The 13,526-nt window shown below is 37.1% G+C and overlaps 1 protein-coding gene across 1 annotated transcript in view; it reads left to right on the top strand.

The window, feature by feature from the left end:
• fbn1 (fibrillin 1) overlaps positions 1–13,526 on the top strand; it is a 91,235-nt gene that overhangs the window by 21,143 nt on the left and 56,566 nt on the right. The window contains exon 6 of the mRNA XM_088334322.1: positions 1,128–1,223. Coding sequence (XP_088190448.1) covers positions 1,128–1,223 — 96 coding nt within the window. The remainder of the gene's footprint in view (positions 1–1,127; positions 1,224–13,526) is intronic.

Raw genomic sequence — 13,526 nt, 5'->3', positions numbered from 1 at the left:
ACGACTTTCGACTATGAATGGATTTATGCTGTAAACCACTTGGTTCATTTCAAATTTAACATCATGGGACCAAGACAAAACCCAACAATTCATTTTGAAAAAAATAACAAAGTTCATTCAGAGATTTATTTAGCATAAAGCAGGGGTAGGCAAACTATGGCCCATTGGCCACATAGCTTCTGAATCCATCTGGCCAAATTATTATAATATAACAATAAAATGGTTAAAACGGTTAAAAAATGTGTTGATTTATGGCCTCTCCTGTCCCTAACATTTAAATAGATAGCTGCATTTTTCTTTACTTAATATTTATTTTAATTTGTTTAGGGGATTACCACTCAAGGTTTCTTATTTTCCTCGTGCTGAGGTTTTGAGTTTTTCCTGTCCCGCATGTTGGTTTAAGATCAGGGGATATTGTAACTGTAACCTCTGCAGACCTTTGAAAGATTTTGAAATTAAGGGCTATACAAACAAATGTGACTTGACCTATTTTATCTATTAAGATATTTCATGCAAAAAAACAAAACACTTTCCAATTGCATTTTGAGTTTTTTAGTGCATATTATCAGCCCTTTGAGATTCCTTGTGATTAAGGGCTGTGCAAATAAACATGACTTGACTTGAAAATTATCCAACTTAGTGCATAGTGTTCAGTCGTAGTTAGTGTTTAGTGTTTAAAAACCAACTTGATTCAATGGTCTATTTCTAGACAAAAAAATTAAACATAAAATGTCCGGATAGATGCCTGCACTTTATATATTTATAAACGCATATTGTCGATTATATTCTAAAAAAAAACCATTGTTTCCATTTTTTGGTCATTTTTATTTTTTTGCGTGGATGGAATGTTTACAATAAAAAAAACAACAACATTTGAAATTGATGTATGTCTTTTCAAAATAGCAGCAATGGCATAAGAAATTGGATACGCCTTCATGATCTTTTACCCTCATGCATTGGCGATGTATCGGATATGTGACTGTAATGGTTGATACAAAAAATATATCCATATCGTTATTTTCCTCCTGCCCCAATTTTTTCAAACCAATGTGGCCGGGGACTCAAAAATTCTCCCGACTTTTGCGCTTCCCCCCAATAAAACCGAACTGTTTTCTGTTGTCTTGCAGCTGTATGTGAAAGCGGCTGCCTTAATGGAGGAAGGTGTGTTGCTCCCAACAGGTGCGTCTGTACCTACGGCTTCACCGGGGCACAATGCGAAAAAGGTAAGGAAATCACAGGATTTCTGCAGGTGCTTGAAATACCTGTAAATGCTTGAGTTTTAAAGTGGTGTTTTCAGGGATTGAAAAGTGCTTGAATTTTGTGCGAAGTTCTTGTAAATGCTTGAAATTGTTGCCATGTATATCAACAAGTCTGCTTAAAAATGACGCTGACATTGCATCACCTTTTCTCTTGTGTTTAAGTGCACCTGGCATTAGTTTGCATGGCATTGTCTTATGAAGCATCATGGCCCCCTACAAATCGTGCCCAAGAGGACTGGTGCATGTTTCACCTAAATAGGACACTATGCAATCCGAATTACAGCAAGGATTATGTTTTAATCATGGACATTTATTATGGGCCATGCAAAAAACTCAAGCAGCATTTCCAATTTCCTGTGTCAAATTGTAGAAGGAAGAACAATTAAAAATGTTACTCTCCTATTGTCTCAACACCTATATGGGGAAATATTTGTTTCAAAAACAAATCGGTTCACAATTTACTCAAGATCTAACAATCATTTGTCTTGCACACTTAAGATTAAAAATAGCATATGTAAATCGCAGATACATTTGAGGCGGTGCTGAATAAATTATTCACACTGGATTTTTAAAATTTTCATGGTACTGGGGAAATTTAAAAGTGCTTGAATTTGACCATGAAAAAGGTGTATTAACCCATAAATTAAATTGTTTTGTCTCCAACCTTTGGATGTGGAATTGATTTTCTGAAACTGAGGTCACATTTTCTTTGTGTCTCTGAATGAGGCGAAATAATGTCATGTAGTGGCCATCGATTTCCAAATCTCTTCAGCAAAGAGGCTCTTTGGAATTTAAAATCCCAGCAATCGTTTACTTTTCGTTAGCCCAAATCTTCCCATCCCTTTTTGGTTGCCAGCTTTCTAAACTACACAAGCCTGTACAGCGTCTCAAAGTCAAACGTGTGAAAACTGACATGCTTGAGGTCTGCTGCAGTGATGACCGGTAGGGGTCAAAGTGTTGAGCTTGTAAAGCTAATATTTGGATTGTCCTAATTAGTATTGCCCCGTTTAACCAGTCCAGACTTTAGGGGCCTCTGGGAGGCGTCGGGTTGACATTTTGTTCTCTGGTTTGCTTCAGTGTTTTCTTCAAGCTTGAAACTATTAAGATGCTATCTGCTTGCCGGATGAGTTAGCAACAGGTCTTATCTGCTATAACACACTTTGACATGCCGGACTGCTTTCTGTTCCTTTCCTGTGTGGAAACTTAGTGATCTGGGACAATGCTGTTATTTTTCAAATGGTGAAGTATTTATTGGGTGTCTTTTTTGGTTTTAAAATTATCTAGCGTCACATGCTGGGTTGGAAGGGTTACTTTAAAAATGAAATCGATACCATTAATAGTTGTTACCTGTTGAAAATTGTAATCAGTAACGTAATCCGAATACCGTGATATTGCAATAATGTTATTTAGCGCGATATGGTAATGAAAGACAAAATACAGACGCTGCCCTGCTTACGAACGTTCGTAAGTTGAGTTTGTTCTTGAGTTGCTCCAGTGCTATATTTTGTATGGAATGTATGTTTAAGTTTTATTTAAGTATGTTTAAGGCTTGTATAAATAACCTGTATTGTTTTGGAAAATAAACTTCTAATAAAATAATATGCTCTATAACCTTACAAAACAGGCTGAATGATAAAGCATAGTACTGAAAAAACCATACATAAGGTGTTGACATTCTGTGGTCTGTGCAGCCCTTTGAGACTCCTTGTGACTAAGGGCGTCACAAGTAAACACGACTTGACTTAGCTATAAAGATAAATAAAGTTAAATTACTTTTGGAGGAGTTAGGCGACTTCCTCCTTTGTGGTAAAAATTGGACGGAAAAAAAGCCGCATCAATTTTTCTTTTTCCACTTTCATTTAAAAAAAAAAACCGTCTCGCCTCTTCTTTACACTTTTCACCAACCATATTGAATGGATGCACGAGATTTTAAACAATAAAAACGTCAAAGTTCTTAGCGTGCTAGAGATACAGTGCAGTGTGTATACACACGGCGGAAAGAGGCACTACAGCACTGTCCTCTACTCGGATGAAGGTGAACACAATAAAAAATCTAACTTTAAAGCAATGTCCGGAATTGAAGGAAACCAAGTTTGGGTAGTTTTTTTGTATTGCCACAAAAAGGTGCTCACATTTTAACCATGTTTTATAGTTTATCAACCAAAAAGAAAGCTTTCTCTTTTATATGGCAGACAAGACATGCTGTGTTTTAGTTCACATTAAGAGCACATTAAGAACCCAAAATTGTTTTAAACACACCAATTGTTCACGTTTTGAATTTCCAACAAGCTATTGTGTCCTGTGTTTCTTAATCTAAACAACAATAAACTGCAAAATAAAAAGAAGATAATCAATAAAATGTACTAAATGTCCCTTAATGCATCACTAGCACGCAACTGCGCTACCCGATACAGACACTCTTAAGCAACCTCACAAAATTACAGGCTTTGTCATATGTGCATTGGCCAAAATGAGTGCTACATTGAAGGAGAAATAAAATACAGACACAAAGAAAAGTGCTTTTACCTGCAACACAGTGTGACAATCATGCAGTGGTGGATGAATTGTAAATTCTGCGCAACATATGTGGAAACTACTATGCTGCGTGTGTGTGAATCTCAATTCTCTTTGTCTTGCTGATGTAAGTGATTGAAATGATGATAGACACAATTTTTCCATCGGCGCTTTAGGTGTAAGTAATATACTTTTAAACAAAACTGTAAATTGCAAACAATCCTCATTTTATGTAAATGTACCTGTCTTTCATTCTCTAACTGTAACAGAATACAATTACATTTTTTTTCCAATCCTAAGCACACAACGCTCTTGCATGTATTCCATCATTCTCTGGCGGTCCAAAAGTTTTAAATTTTCATTACCATTATTCTAAGAGGGCTGTCAAGGAATCTTAGAACGTTGAAACACTCAATGTTAAAAGGGAGTAGAAATCTGAAACACCTTAAAGAAGCATGTGCTTTGTATATGGTTTAATTGTCTTGTCTATTTGTGAATGAATAAGTGTCCCATTTGGCTTGCTTTCCAAGAGATCAGATTTACAGTGAACCAGATATGACATTGGGAAAAGAAGTGATGGCACAACATATTCAACTTGCACATAAAATAGTAATTTGTGGCCACATAAAACATAATTCAGTCCAAAAATTGGTTCAATATGCACAAAAAGTGAATTCATTCTTTGTCATAATTTTGATGCGGTTAGGCTGGACGCCCATTATTTTCACAAGGTTACACAAAGAGTTCAGTGAAGTGGTTTAGCTTTGAACGAATTAGACAGTTCGCTCTGAAGTTGCATGTTTTTCAGCCAAACCATGAATGACATTATACAGTAAGCCTTTCTCTTTGTTGCTTTGTCCGAGTGGGTAGCTTTAATGTCAGTCGCAGGCATGAACCTTTCTCACCTTTTGGAGAAATTCACGGTTTTAAAGTAGAAAATGGTGGGAGGTGGGAGGGTTCATGAGGTTTTGCAGACAGTGAACGAGGTGTTGGTGGCTGTGCGTTTGAATTCAAATCAGTGTAGTTCGTGTGGGCAGGAGTAGCTGCCTGTTGGGCCGTACAACTGTTATGTTAAAAGCAAGCATCACCACTCATGGAAGATACAGCAAAGGATGAATCAAACCAAATGTCTGTGTTTCTCGCCGATCAGGGTGGATGAGTCAACTGCAGCCCATACACCAGGATACCTAGATTAGATGGTAAACAAACTAGAACGATGCTTATTGCCAAGATTTATCAGTTCATAGAATCCCTACATCAAGAACTACACACGAAAGTGTACTAAAGAAATCCTCAGTGTACTGGAACGTATCTCCTCTATACCCTTCTCACCACTGACCTACATTCATGCCTGCAGTCGAAAAAGATGCTTTATTGAGATAAACTAATTGGAAAGGAACTGTAAAACGAGCTGCTCCCTTTTAGCTCAAATATATTATTATTATTATTATTATTGTATTATTCATGTTATTATCATCATTATCATTATCCAGACCACAAGTCTCTATAACCATAAGATTTCCTTCTGTTTCTGGTGTATGTTTTGTATTGAACGAATTAATAAATGAATCAACCTAAAAAGTGGAATGTCGAACACACTCGGTCATCACATTCCAATCTGCATTGCCCAGAGTGAAGTCTTGCACTTCGATTGGCTCACATCACATAGGCGTATGCCTCACATGGTTCAGTGCACGAAAGAAAGAAGGGCTGCAACAATGAATCAATAAAATAGATTCAAATCGATTATTGAAAGCGTGGGAAACCAATTTCCTCACGATTCCTTGTGTTGCGCGATTCATGCAGCGCTCAGCACAGTAATTTAATAAGAGAGTGCAGTGAATTTTCACTTGATCCAGTGACGAATTTGTAGTAGCACCTTGGTCTGGCAGAGGGCGCTCCGAGATCGTATTTTAATGCGCAATGTCATCTTGATCCAAATCCGAAAATATACATATAAAACTTTTCAAACACCAAAATTCAACTCAATGTTCTGTTTAAAAACATTCAATGTACAATTAAATGACAATTTTCAGTTACCATTCACCCTGAAACGCATGTTTTTGGAATGTGAGAGTAAACCGGAGGAAACCCATGCAGGCATGGGGAAAACATGCAAGCTCCGATTTAACCTGGGACTTTTAAACTACCCGGCCGCCGTGCCGCCTGCTCGGGACTCATATCACTGAATTGAAGTATAGTTGTTTTTTTTTGACATGCTTCATGGAACACAAGAGTTTTCAGAAGTACTGGGAGCTGCTAATTATTTTTTACATTTGAGTTGAGTTATGGCAATACAGTGGATAAATATGTAAGGCGATTTGTTTAGGCTGACTCTTATTTTGAAATACATGCTTTAATCTTGACTCAAACAGAGGCAACACCTGCGTGTATAGAGCAGCAGCTTAAGGAGACATTTTATGACTTAAAGTATTTATGTCTTTAGGCTAATTAATCTCAAACTATTAGCTAATTTCAGTTTCTGCCTATGAAGTGCTTTGAAGGCGCATGCTTCTGAGGGACATAGCTGACTGTTTTATTTTGTCCTTATTTTGAGCTTTACTCTGCCATTTGTTAACATAAAGATTGTACATTAAAATATGCCATTTGAGGACATATTCCACGGTCATAGTGAATCACATGTTTTAGTAGCAATAGCTCAGGAGGTAGAGCGCTTGTCTTGGGATCAAGGGATCCCAGTTCGAATCCCGGCTTGTCCGTGTTACATGTCGAAGTGTCTTTGGGTAAGACACTGAACCCCTAATACCCCCAATAAGCAGGTTAGCGTCTTACATGGCTGCAATACAAGGCCGCTATTGGGAAATGTGGAGCACATTGTAAAGCGCTTTGGGAGGTCATTGACTTGAAAAGCGCTATATAAATGCAGATCATTTCATTTCATTTCAACAGGCAGGGCTGACAAAAGCCTGGTGAGCCCGCTGGCCCATTCAAAGGTTAAGCAAGTTAAGCAAGTATTTCACACTGGGCTTTGACAATCTGGAAACCTAATGTAAGAATCAAGACGATTTCTACTATTTTTGTGGAATCGATTACAATTTTGATAACTTTGAGTTGGTACAAAATACTGGGTGGCAGATCAATCCAAATATCGATACAATCACTGCTAAGCAAGTACTTGGATCGAATTGATACTATTGTCCTGGGATTGAGAATATGTCCTGGGATTGATACTTTGCTCCTCCATTAATTTCCTCTAAACACCGCTTCTCTGTGTAGAGAGTTCAGCCCTTCTCTCTCACCCAGTGCCCTCTGCCACTTCATGCTTGAGTTTCAGCACCTTTCCCCAAAAATGACGGAAACAGATTGGAAGTCCAGCGCAGTGCGGACCTTTGATTTCCAACTGCAGAAAAATACAATGCTATGTGTCATTTGTGTGTTGAATTGATCTACTACTGTGGCAACACCAAAAATTGAAATAAACACATGGAAAAAGCTCACCCTGCAGAGAGCAACAAGCTGCAAATCGGTTGTCACTATGGCAACAAAGCCAGTTAGAGACAGTTGATACTTTATTTATACCGCTGACTTAATTTCTAAACATTGTTTAAAAGGCGGTACTTAAGTTGTCTTGTCGATATTTGTATTTTCGTTACATTGCCGCTTTAGTGGTCTGACTCTTTTGGCTTTTGTTCAGAAACAGTTGTGATACAAATATTTCTATTAATATCTTTTAAATATTTTTAAAGTTTGCAATACAGTTATTTAATAAAAATGAAACATTTTTGGTGCTGAAATATTTACGCTGTGTATATTGAAAACATATACTAACTTAAGGGGGAAGGGTTCCATTATTCAATAACCATGACAATTTTATGCAGAAAGTATCAGTATTGAATCAATAGCGATCAATACTACCCTGTATTTACTTAGATTGGATCAATCCCAACATTTTCAATATCAACCACCCGTACTAAATACGTCATAAAGATTTTTGCCTGCATGCTGGTTACTGAACAATATGTGTTTAGTTGCTTCATTTAGCGAAATAACTCATCGGTGAGTTTGAGATAGTCAAAGGATTGTGCTGACATTTTGTAATATTTTAAAGACACAATAGTCATTTTGTGACTTATCCATAATCACACTTCAAATGAGTTCATGTTTTCTTCTTGACAGGCAATAGATCTATTAGTGTTTTGGCTTCATTTAAGTCACTTTCAAAGGCATTTCCTTAACAACTGAATCAATGAAGTACTGGTGGACAGTCAAGCATGAACACATTTAGCCTCACACAATTTGCATTCTTGGAACAGAGCTGGGTCCCATTAAATCTAGATTGTATTATGTTAGTGAGTGCACAGCCACTCACACATGACTTGACCATACGTTGGAGTCAGCTTGGGACGGGAGACAAGTTTCTCCTCTAACAGGAACCTTACCATCTGGCCACAGCAGAAAGCAAGACTCAGTCACCCAAAAATGCAGACTGGTTCTTCAATATTTTCTTTGTTGCTCACAAATGTGATTTCAACTGGAATTTGTTCTTGGCCGCATGGCTGATGATCGCATGCACTCAATTGGTGGAATCAAACATTCCTAAGTATTGTGTTAACTTAGACTGGCAGTGACAGTTTTAGCTTAAAAGTGGCATCACATGAGCACGCACAGTCTTTGGATGCCTCACTGGTTTGATTATATCTGTTCGGGTGAAGTGCAAACCACCATAGAAAGATAAGTTCATTTTTGTATGTCTTGTGTTGATCTTTGTTTGTTTTGTTGGAAAGAACTAATGGGACAGTTAAAAAAACAAAAAACACATAGACTGATCAGACACAATATTGGTGGGTACACTTTGTGATGAGCCCAACAATTCTGTCATTACTAATATTCACTTTCTCATTCTCAACTCTAAAAAGTTTTGCAACTCACCATCATGAAGCAATACAATGTTTTCAACCAGAGTGAGGACAGCCAAAGTTTGCAAATGTCGAAATTCGGACAGGTTTAGGGCTTCAACATTGAGCCGATAAAAATTAATCAAATTGATTTTTAAAAGCGTCTGCAACAAATTCAATCATCGATTTGTTTTGTCGTGCAATTTGTGCACCACTCAGCACGTTAAATTAATGCAAATAAGAGTGCATTAAATTTGTTGTCATGGTGAGAGCACATGCTTGTCATACCACTTTAATCCAGCAGAGGGTGACTCGAGACATATTTTATTGTGCAATGTCTTTTAGGTCCGGTGCTGAACTTGTTGGGGCACTTTGCTCCGACAGAGGCGGACTCAAGAACGTATTTTGATGCATGAATTAATAAATGAATGAATGGCCTTTGTTGTCATTACAATATAAAAGTATCACAAAATTGGAGCTCTTCTCCTTTTATTGCAAGTAAAACAAAAAAGGTAATCGTTTGCCAAAGGATAAAAACACTGAAAATGCTCAAGGTCCTTTCGATTAGACAAGTGTTTGCATTCTCTTCTGATATTTCTTCTTTTCTTTGCTTTTTTCTAAAAAAGTATCTTACATATTTGCAGGTGTATAGCATACTTATTAAGTATTTTTGTTTATTGTTAAGCTATTTGACTTATACTTGGATTTTTGTTGTTGTTTTATAACAGGGATCGGGAACCTATGGCTAGCGAGCCATATATTGCTCTTTTCTTGAGTACATATAGCTCGGAGATCAAATTAATCTCGTGCAAATCTCATCTATAGCGTTTACCATCTTAAATAGTGCAGTCTGGTCTAGAGAGCGCATTGCCTTCACAGTATTTCTAATATGCTAATATGGTTCATCAAGGCTGACATCAAATCTCAAATTAACTGTAACAGAAGGCTGCTCAAATTGTCTACCATTGATGGTAATTTTGAATAGGCCAATGCTTTTATCCACAGCAGACATCAGACACTTTCAGCTACAGATGCACCATGGCCAAAGCTGTGCCAGCTAATGTGTACAAGGCATGATGTATTGTGTGCAAAGAATATTCGTGTTTTTTTTTGTTTTGTTTCAATTGTGAGTTTTTTTGTCGGCTTGGTCTTAGATTTCATGTCAAACGGCCTTTAAAAAAGTCTTAAATTTAGCTTGCCTTAAGTTGCAGAAATCCTGTTATAGAAAATGTTCGCTGCAAATTTTGGCATATTTTTTAGGGCTGGCAGGCCCTCTGATTGATAAAAGGGACTTTTTCTTGGTGTGTGACAAAAAGTTTGCGCGTGTTCCAGAAAATGCTGCACATTCTAAAAGATAAAAATGAATTAAGGGAGTAACTTTAGGTTGGTATTTATTTGTATTCTTTATAGTTTTGTTTTTTCACCAGTACAGCTTGTATATATGAAACACAGACTGACATTCCAAAAAAATACAGAAACGGCATCCATCCATTTCCTTAAACGCTTATCCGAACAAGGGTTGGGGCCAGTAATAACATATTAACTACATTCTCTAGGCTATGCTCACTTAGCTATTGTAAATGAGCTCTCCAAAATATTAGGAACCCTGCCAACAAAGTGTAGGAGTAGTTGACATTGACAAAGAATGAGTGCAGAAGTCTTTTCAAAGGTTTTTGTGGTGTTTGGAAATAATCCAAAGACATTTTTGGACCCACTTCCTGCTTGGCAAGGTTGTTGTTGTGCATACAATACAGTGCACACATCCTTGAGGAGGCTGATCATTTTATTGTGTTCTTAATATGTACACATTTATTAAAAGCTCTGACATGTAGCACATACAGTTACCGGTACCTGTCAATTTTTACGTTTTCCGTGTTTTTATAGTTGTTTTTTTTATCATTTCGAATTGTGTACGGCATATAACATTTTTTGTACGGCGGAAACATTTTAAAAAAGGCCGATCTCATTTCACTCAGTTTGGATCTAATCCAAATTGGTAGAAAACAACAAGGTTGTCATAGATTGCTAATGAATGAACCCTGCGCTGCTAAGTATATTAAGCACCACCAAATGTACTTAAAGTGGGGAAAGAAAGAAAGAAAGAAAGAAAGAAAGAAAGAAAGAAAGAAAGAAAGAAAGAAAGAAAGAAAGAAAGAAAGAAAGAAAGAAAGAAAGAAAGAAAGAAAGAAAGAAAGAAAGAAAGAAAGAAAGAAAGAAAGAAAGAAAGAAAGGGACGGACAGGAAGGAAAGAAGGTGCTAAAAATGTTTGTGTTGTTTATTTGGTAAATAAATTAAACTTGTTTACACGAATATATGCCACGTTATATTTATTCTCACTTAATAAGGGCCATTGCGTTTGTTAATAGGAGAGCAATTGGCTGAGGTTGACAGGTATGTTAGCATGTCATGTTTACTTAAACTGTTTTGAGAGTTTAGGAGCAATTTTTCAAAAAGTTTGGGAAAGATTTTCCAAAAGTAGAGCAATTCTTGTGAGTTTGGGTGTGTTTTGAGATCATAGTTGGCTGGACTATAGATGAGAAGGCCAGGACTCTGACTGTGTGTATGTTTGCATCCATATGTGCGCGAAAACTTGCAAGTTTTCCTAGCTAAACAGGCCTTGGGTGGATTCCCCCTGCCCAGCTGCACACACTTCATGGTGAGAGGATAGATGAAATGACAGCCCCACTTCCCTCCTCCAATTTTCAGCCTCACCCTGTATATCTGAACTCAACACTTACATTTCAACTCACATCCTCACTCTTGTGCTGTCTCATTTGTAGAAAAGAACAAATATTAAGATGTTGCATTATTCTCATTTCAGTATGTTGAAATTCAATCATCAGTTATATGAAGTAAATGATGTAAAGTAATATCATAATTGATTGAAGTAGCTCGTACTGTAAGTGCTGTAGGTTTTATAAAAGAAATGAGAGCAACTTCAATCGGGGATAATACTTGCATAAAAAGGAAATGTGCTATGGTTGAGTAACCAAATGATTCCATGTTTTTCTTAACCAATTTAAGTATTGTATAAAAACAGGTTTATGATTTTTTATGGGACTACACAAACAATAGTGTCCTTCCGCAGAAGTAGCCAACAACAATACAGACGGCTACTTAATCTGGATCTTTTAAAACTATACACATACCTAGTGTAACTATTGTCTAACTTCTTATTTTGCATTTTCCAATAGTTCATGCTTTTCAAACAAAAGTAAAATGGTAAGATGAAAATCAATTTAAGTCACAGAGTCTTAAGGGGATGCTCAAGCCACAAGTACAACATTACCTGATCTGAAACCTGTATGCGGGCAAAAACAAACTAAAATAAAACCCAACACAAGAAAAATCACAAACCTTGACAAAGGGCCACAATTGAGGTAACACCCCCTCATCATGACAGGGCTGCAATGGTTGTCTCTTAAGCACCAATAGACAAAAAATATTCAACATCAACAACAAACATCAACAATAACTGAAATCGTGCAAGAAGTCAAAGCAACTACGCAGCTTCCCATTTTAGTAAACCGGTCAATGCAGTGATGACATGCCTCAGGTCCATTGACTAATCCTGGTTTGTCCTTCTCCCAGACGACATGTCAATTAGCAGGAGCGGACAGGAAACCAAAAGTATGAAATCAGCATAAGTCATAACCTATTCATAACCTGCAGATCTTGTCTCAGAGAACAGGGCATTCCACAGCACTCAGCCCAAATAGAGAAAGCTCTAGAGCCTTTGGATTTCTTCTTGGCTCTTGGTGTCACAAGTAGAATAGTATTTTTGAGGCGATGTGCTGAGTGGGAAAATAGGGCATGATTAGAAAGATTAGTAATGGCAAGACCATGCACGCCATTGGATATTAGTAACAGAATGGTGATGTCAGCTGAAATTGGGTTGAAATGATCACACTTTCTTGTCTTGCTCAAAGTCTCCCTCCATCAGCTCTCAAACAATGTGACTTTAAAATTCACTGTCAAAATGTCAATGTGAATTCACAATTACCACAGAGAAATACAGTCAGAGAAATTCATTGTAATTCACATGTTACTTAGAAGTGCATTGTCAAAAATGAATTTTTGTGCACTGTTACATCAGTTTTGTAGCCTAGTAACAGCGTTCACTCACTTCCTATTGCTTGACTCTCGCTCAATATGTGCAGTTTAAAAATAAAAGCCATTTATTTCTGAAGTTGTGTAATTTCTGAATATTAAAATGCTGGAAACTTTGAAATTGTTTGTTTTTTGTTTGACGTCAATGTCAGACAAATTTGATTAACTTAATTTCTTTGTGCGTCCTTAACACCACAATGGATTGACCAGACATATGATGGCAACATTTTCTGTTTGTTTCACTGCTCTGAAAACAATTTAAGCTCCGCAAACTTTCAAATCTATCTTCAAAACTGAATTGACCCTCAGGCCAGTTGACAGGGGGCGTTATTAACTTTTAACCAAGTTGTCAAGTTTAGGTTGTAAAGGCTTATTATGAGGCCTACTCTAACTGTGCATTGCTTATCTCACTCCTCCTCTTGAAAGTTGGACAACTTTTTCTCCAATGAGGAAGACAGAACTGCAAATAGTCTAAATGGGTGGGAATGCAATTTGTAATCGTGTGCTGTCCCTGATCTGTTGCTTTTATTCCACAGAGTATTTTATTTTACAGCCTCTTGTGTGCTACTTAATGTTGAGTTCTTGCAGCCTTAAATGCTGAAAGTTTTTTTTTTTAAGTTCAACACATATCTCACCATATTACGCGGCTGTTTTTTTCTTACCTTGGTAAGGGTCAACTGGAGTCTATGTCTTCGGTTTAAATATATTTTCGACAGTTTTTCATGCAATGTGTCTCCCTGAAACAATTTATTTTGTGAGGCACCAGCTCTCTCGTGACACAACTCTT

Source organism: Urocampus carinirostris, chromosome 4, assembly GCF_059441175.1.
Source record: "Urocampus carinirostris isolate Australia breed hairy pipefish chromosome 4, RoL_Ucar_1.0, whole genome shotgun sequence".
NCBI lineage: Eukaryota > Metazoa > Chordata > Actinopteri > Syngnathiformes > Syngnathidae > Urocampus > Urocampus carinirostris.
The sequence above is the reverse complement of the archived record's forward strand: the minus strand, read 5'-3'. Positions and strand labels throughout refer to the sequence as shown.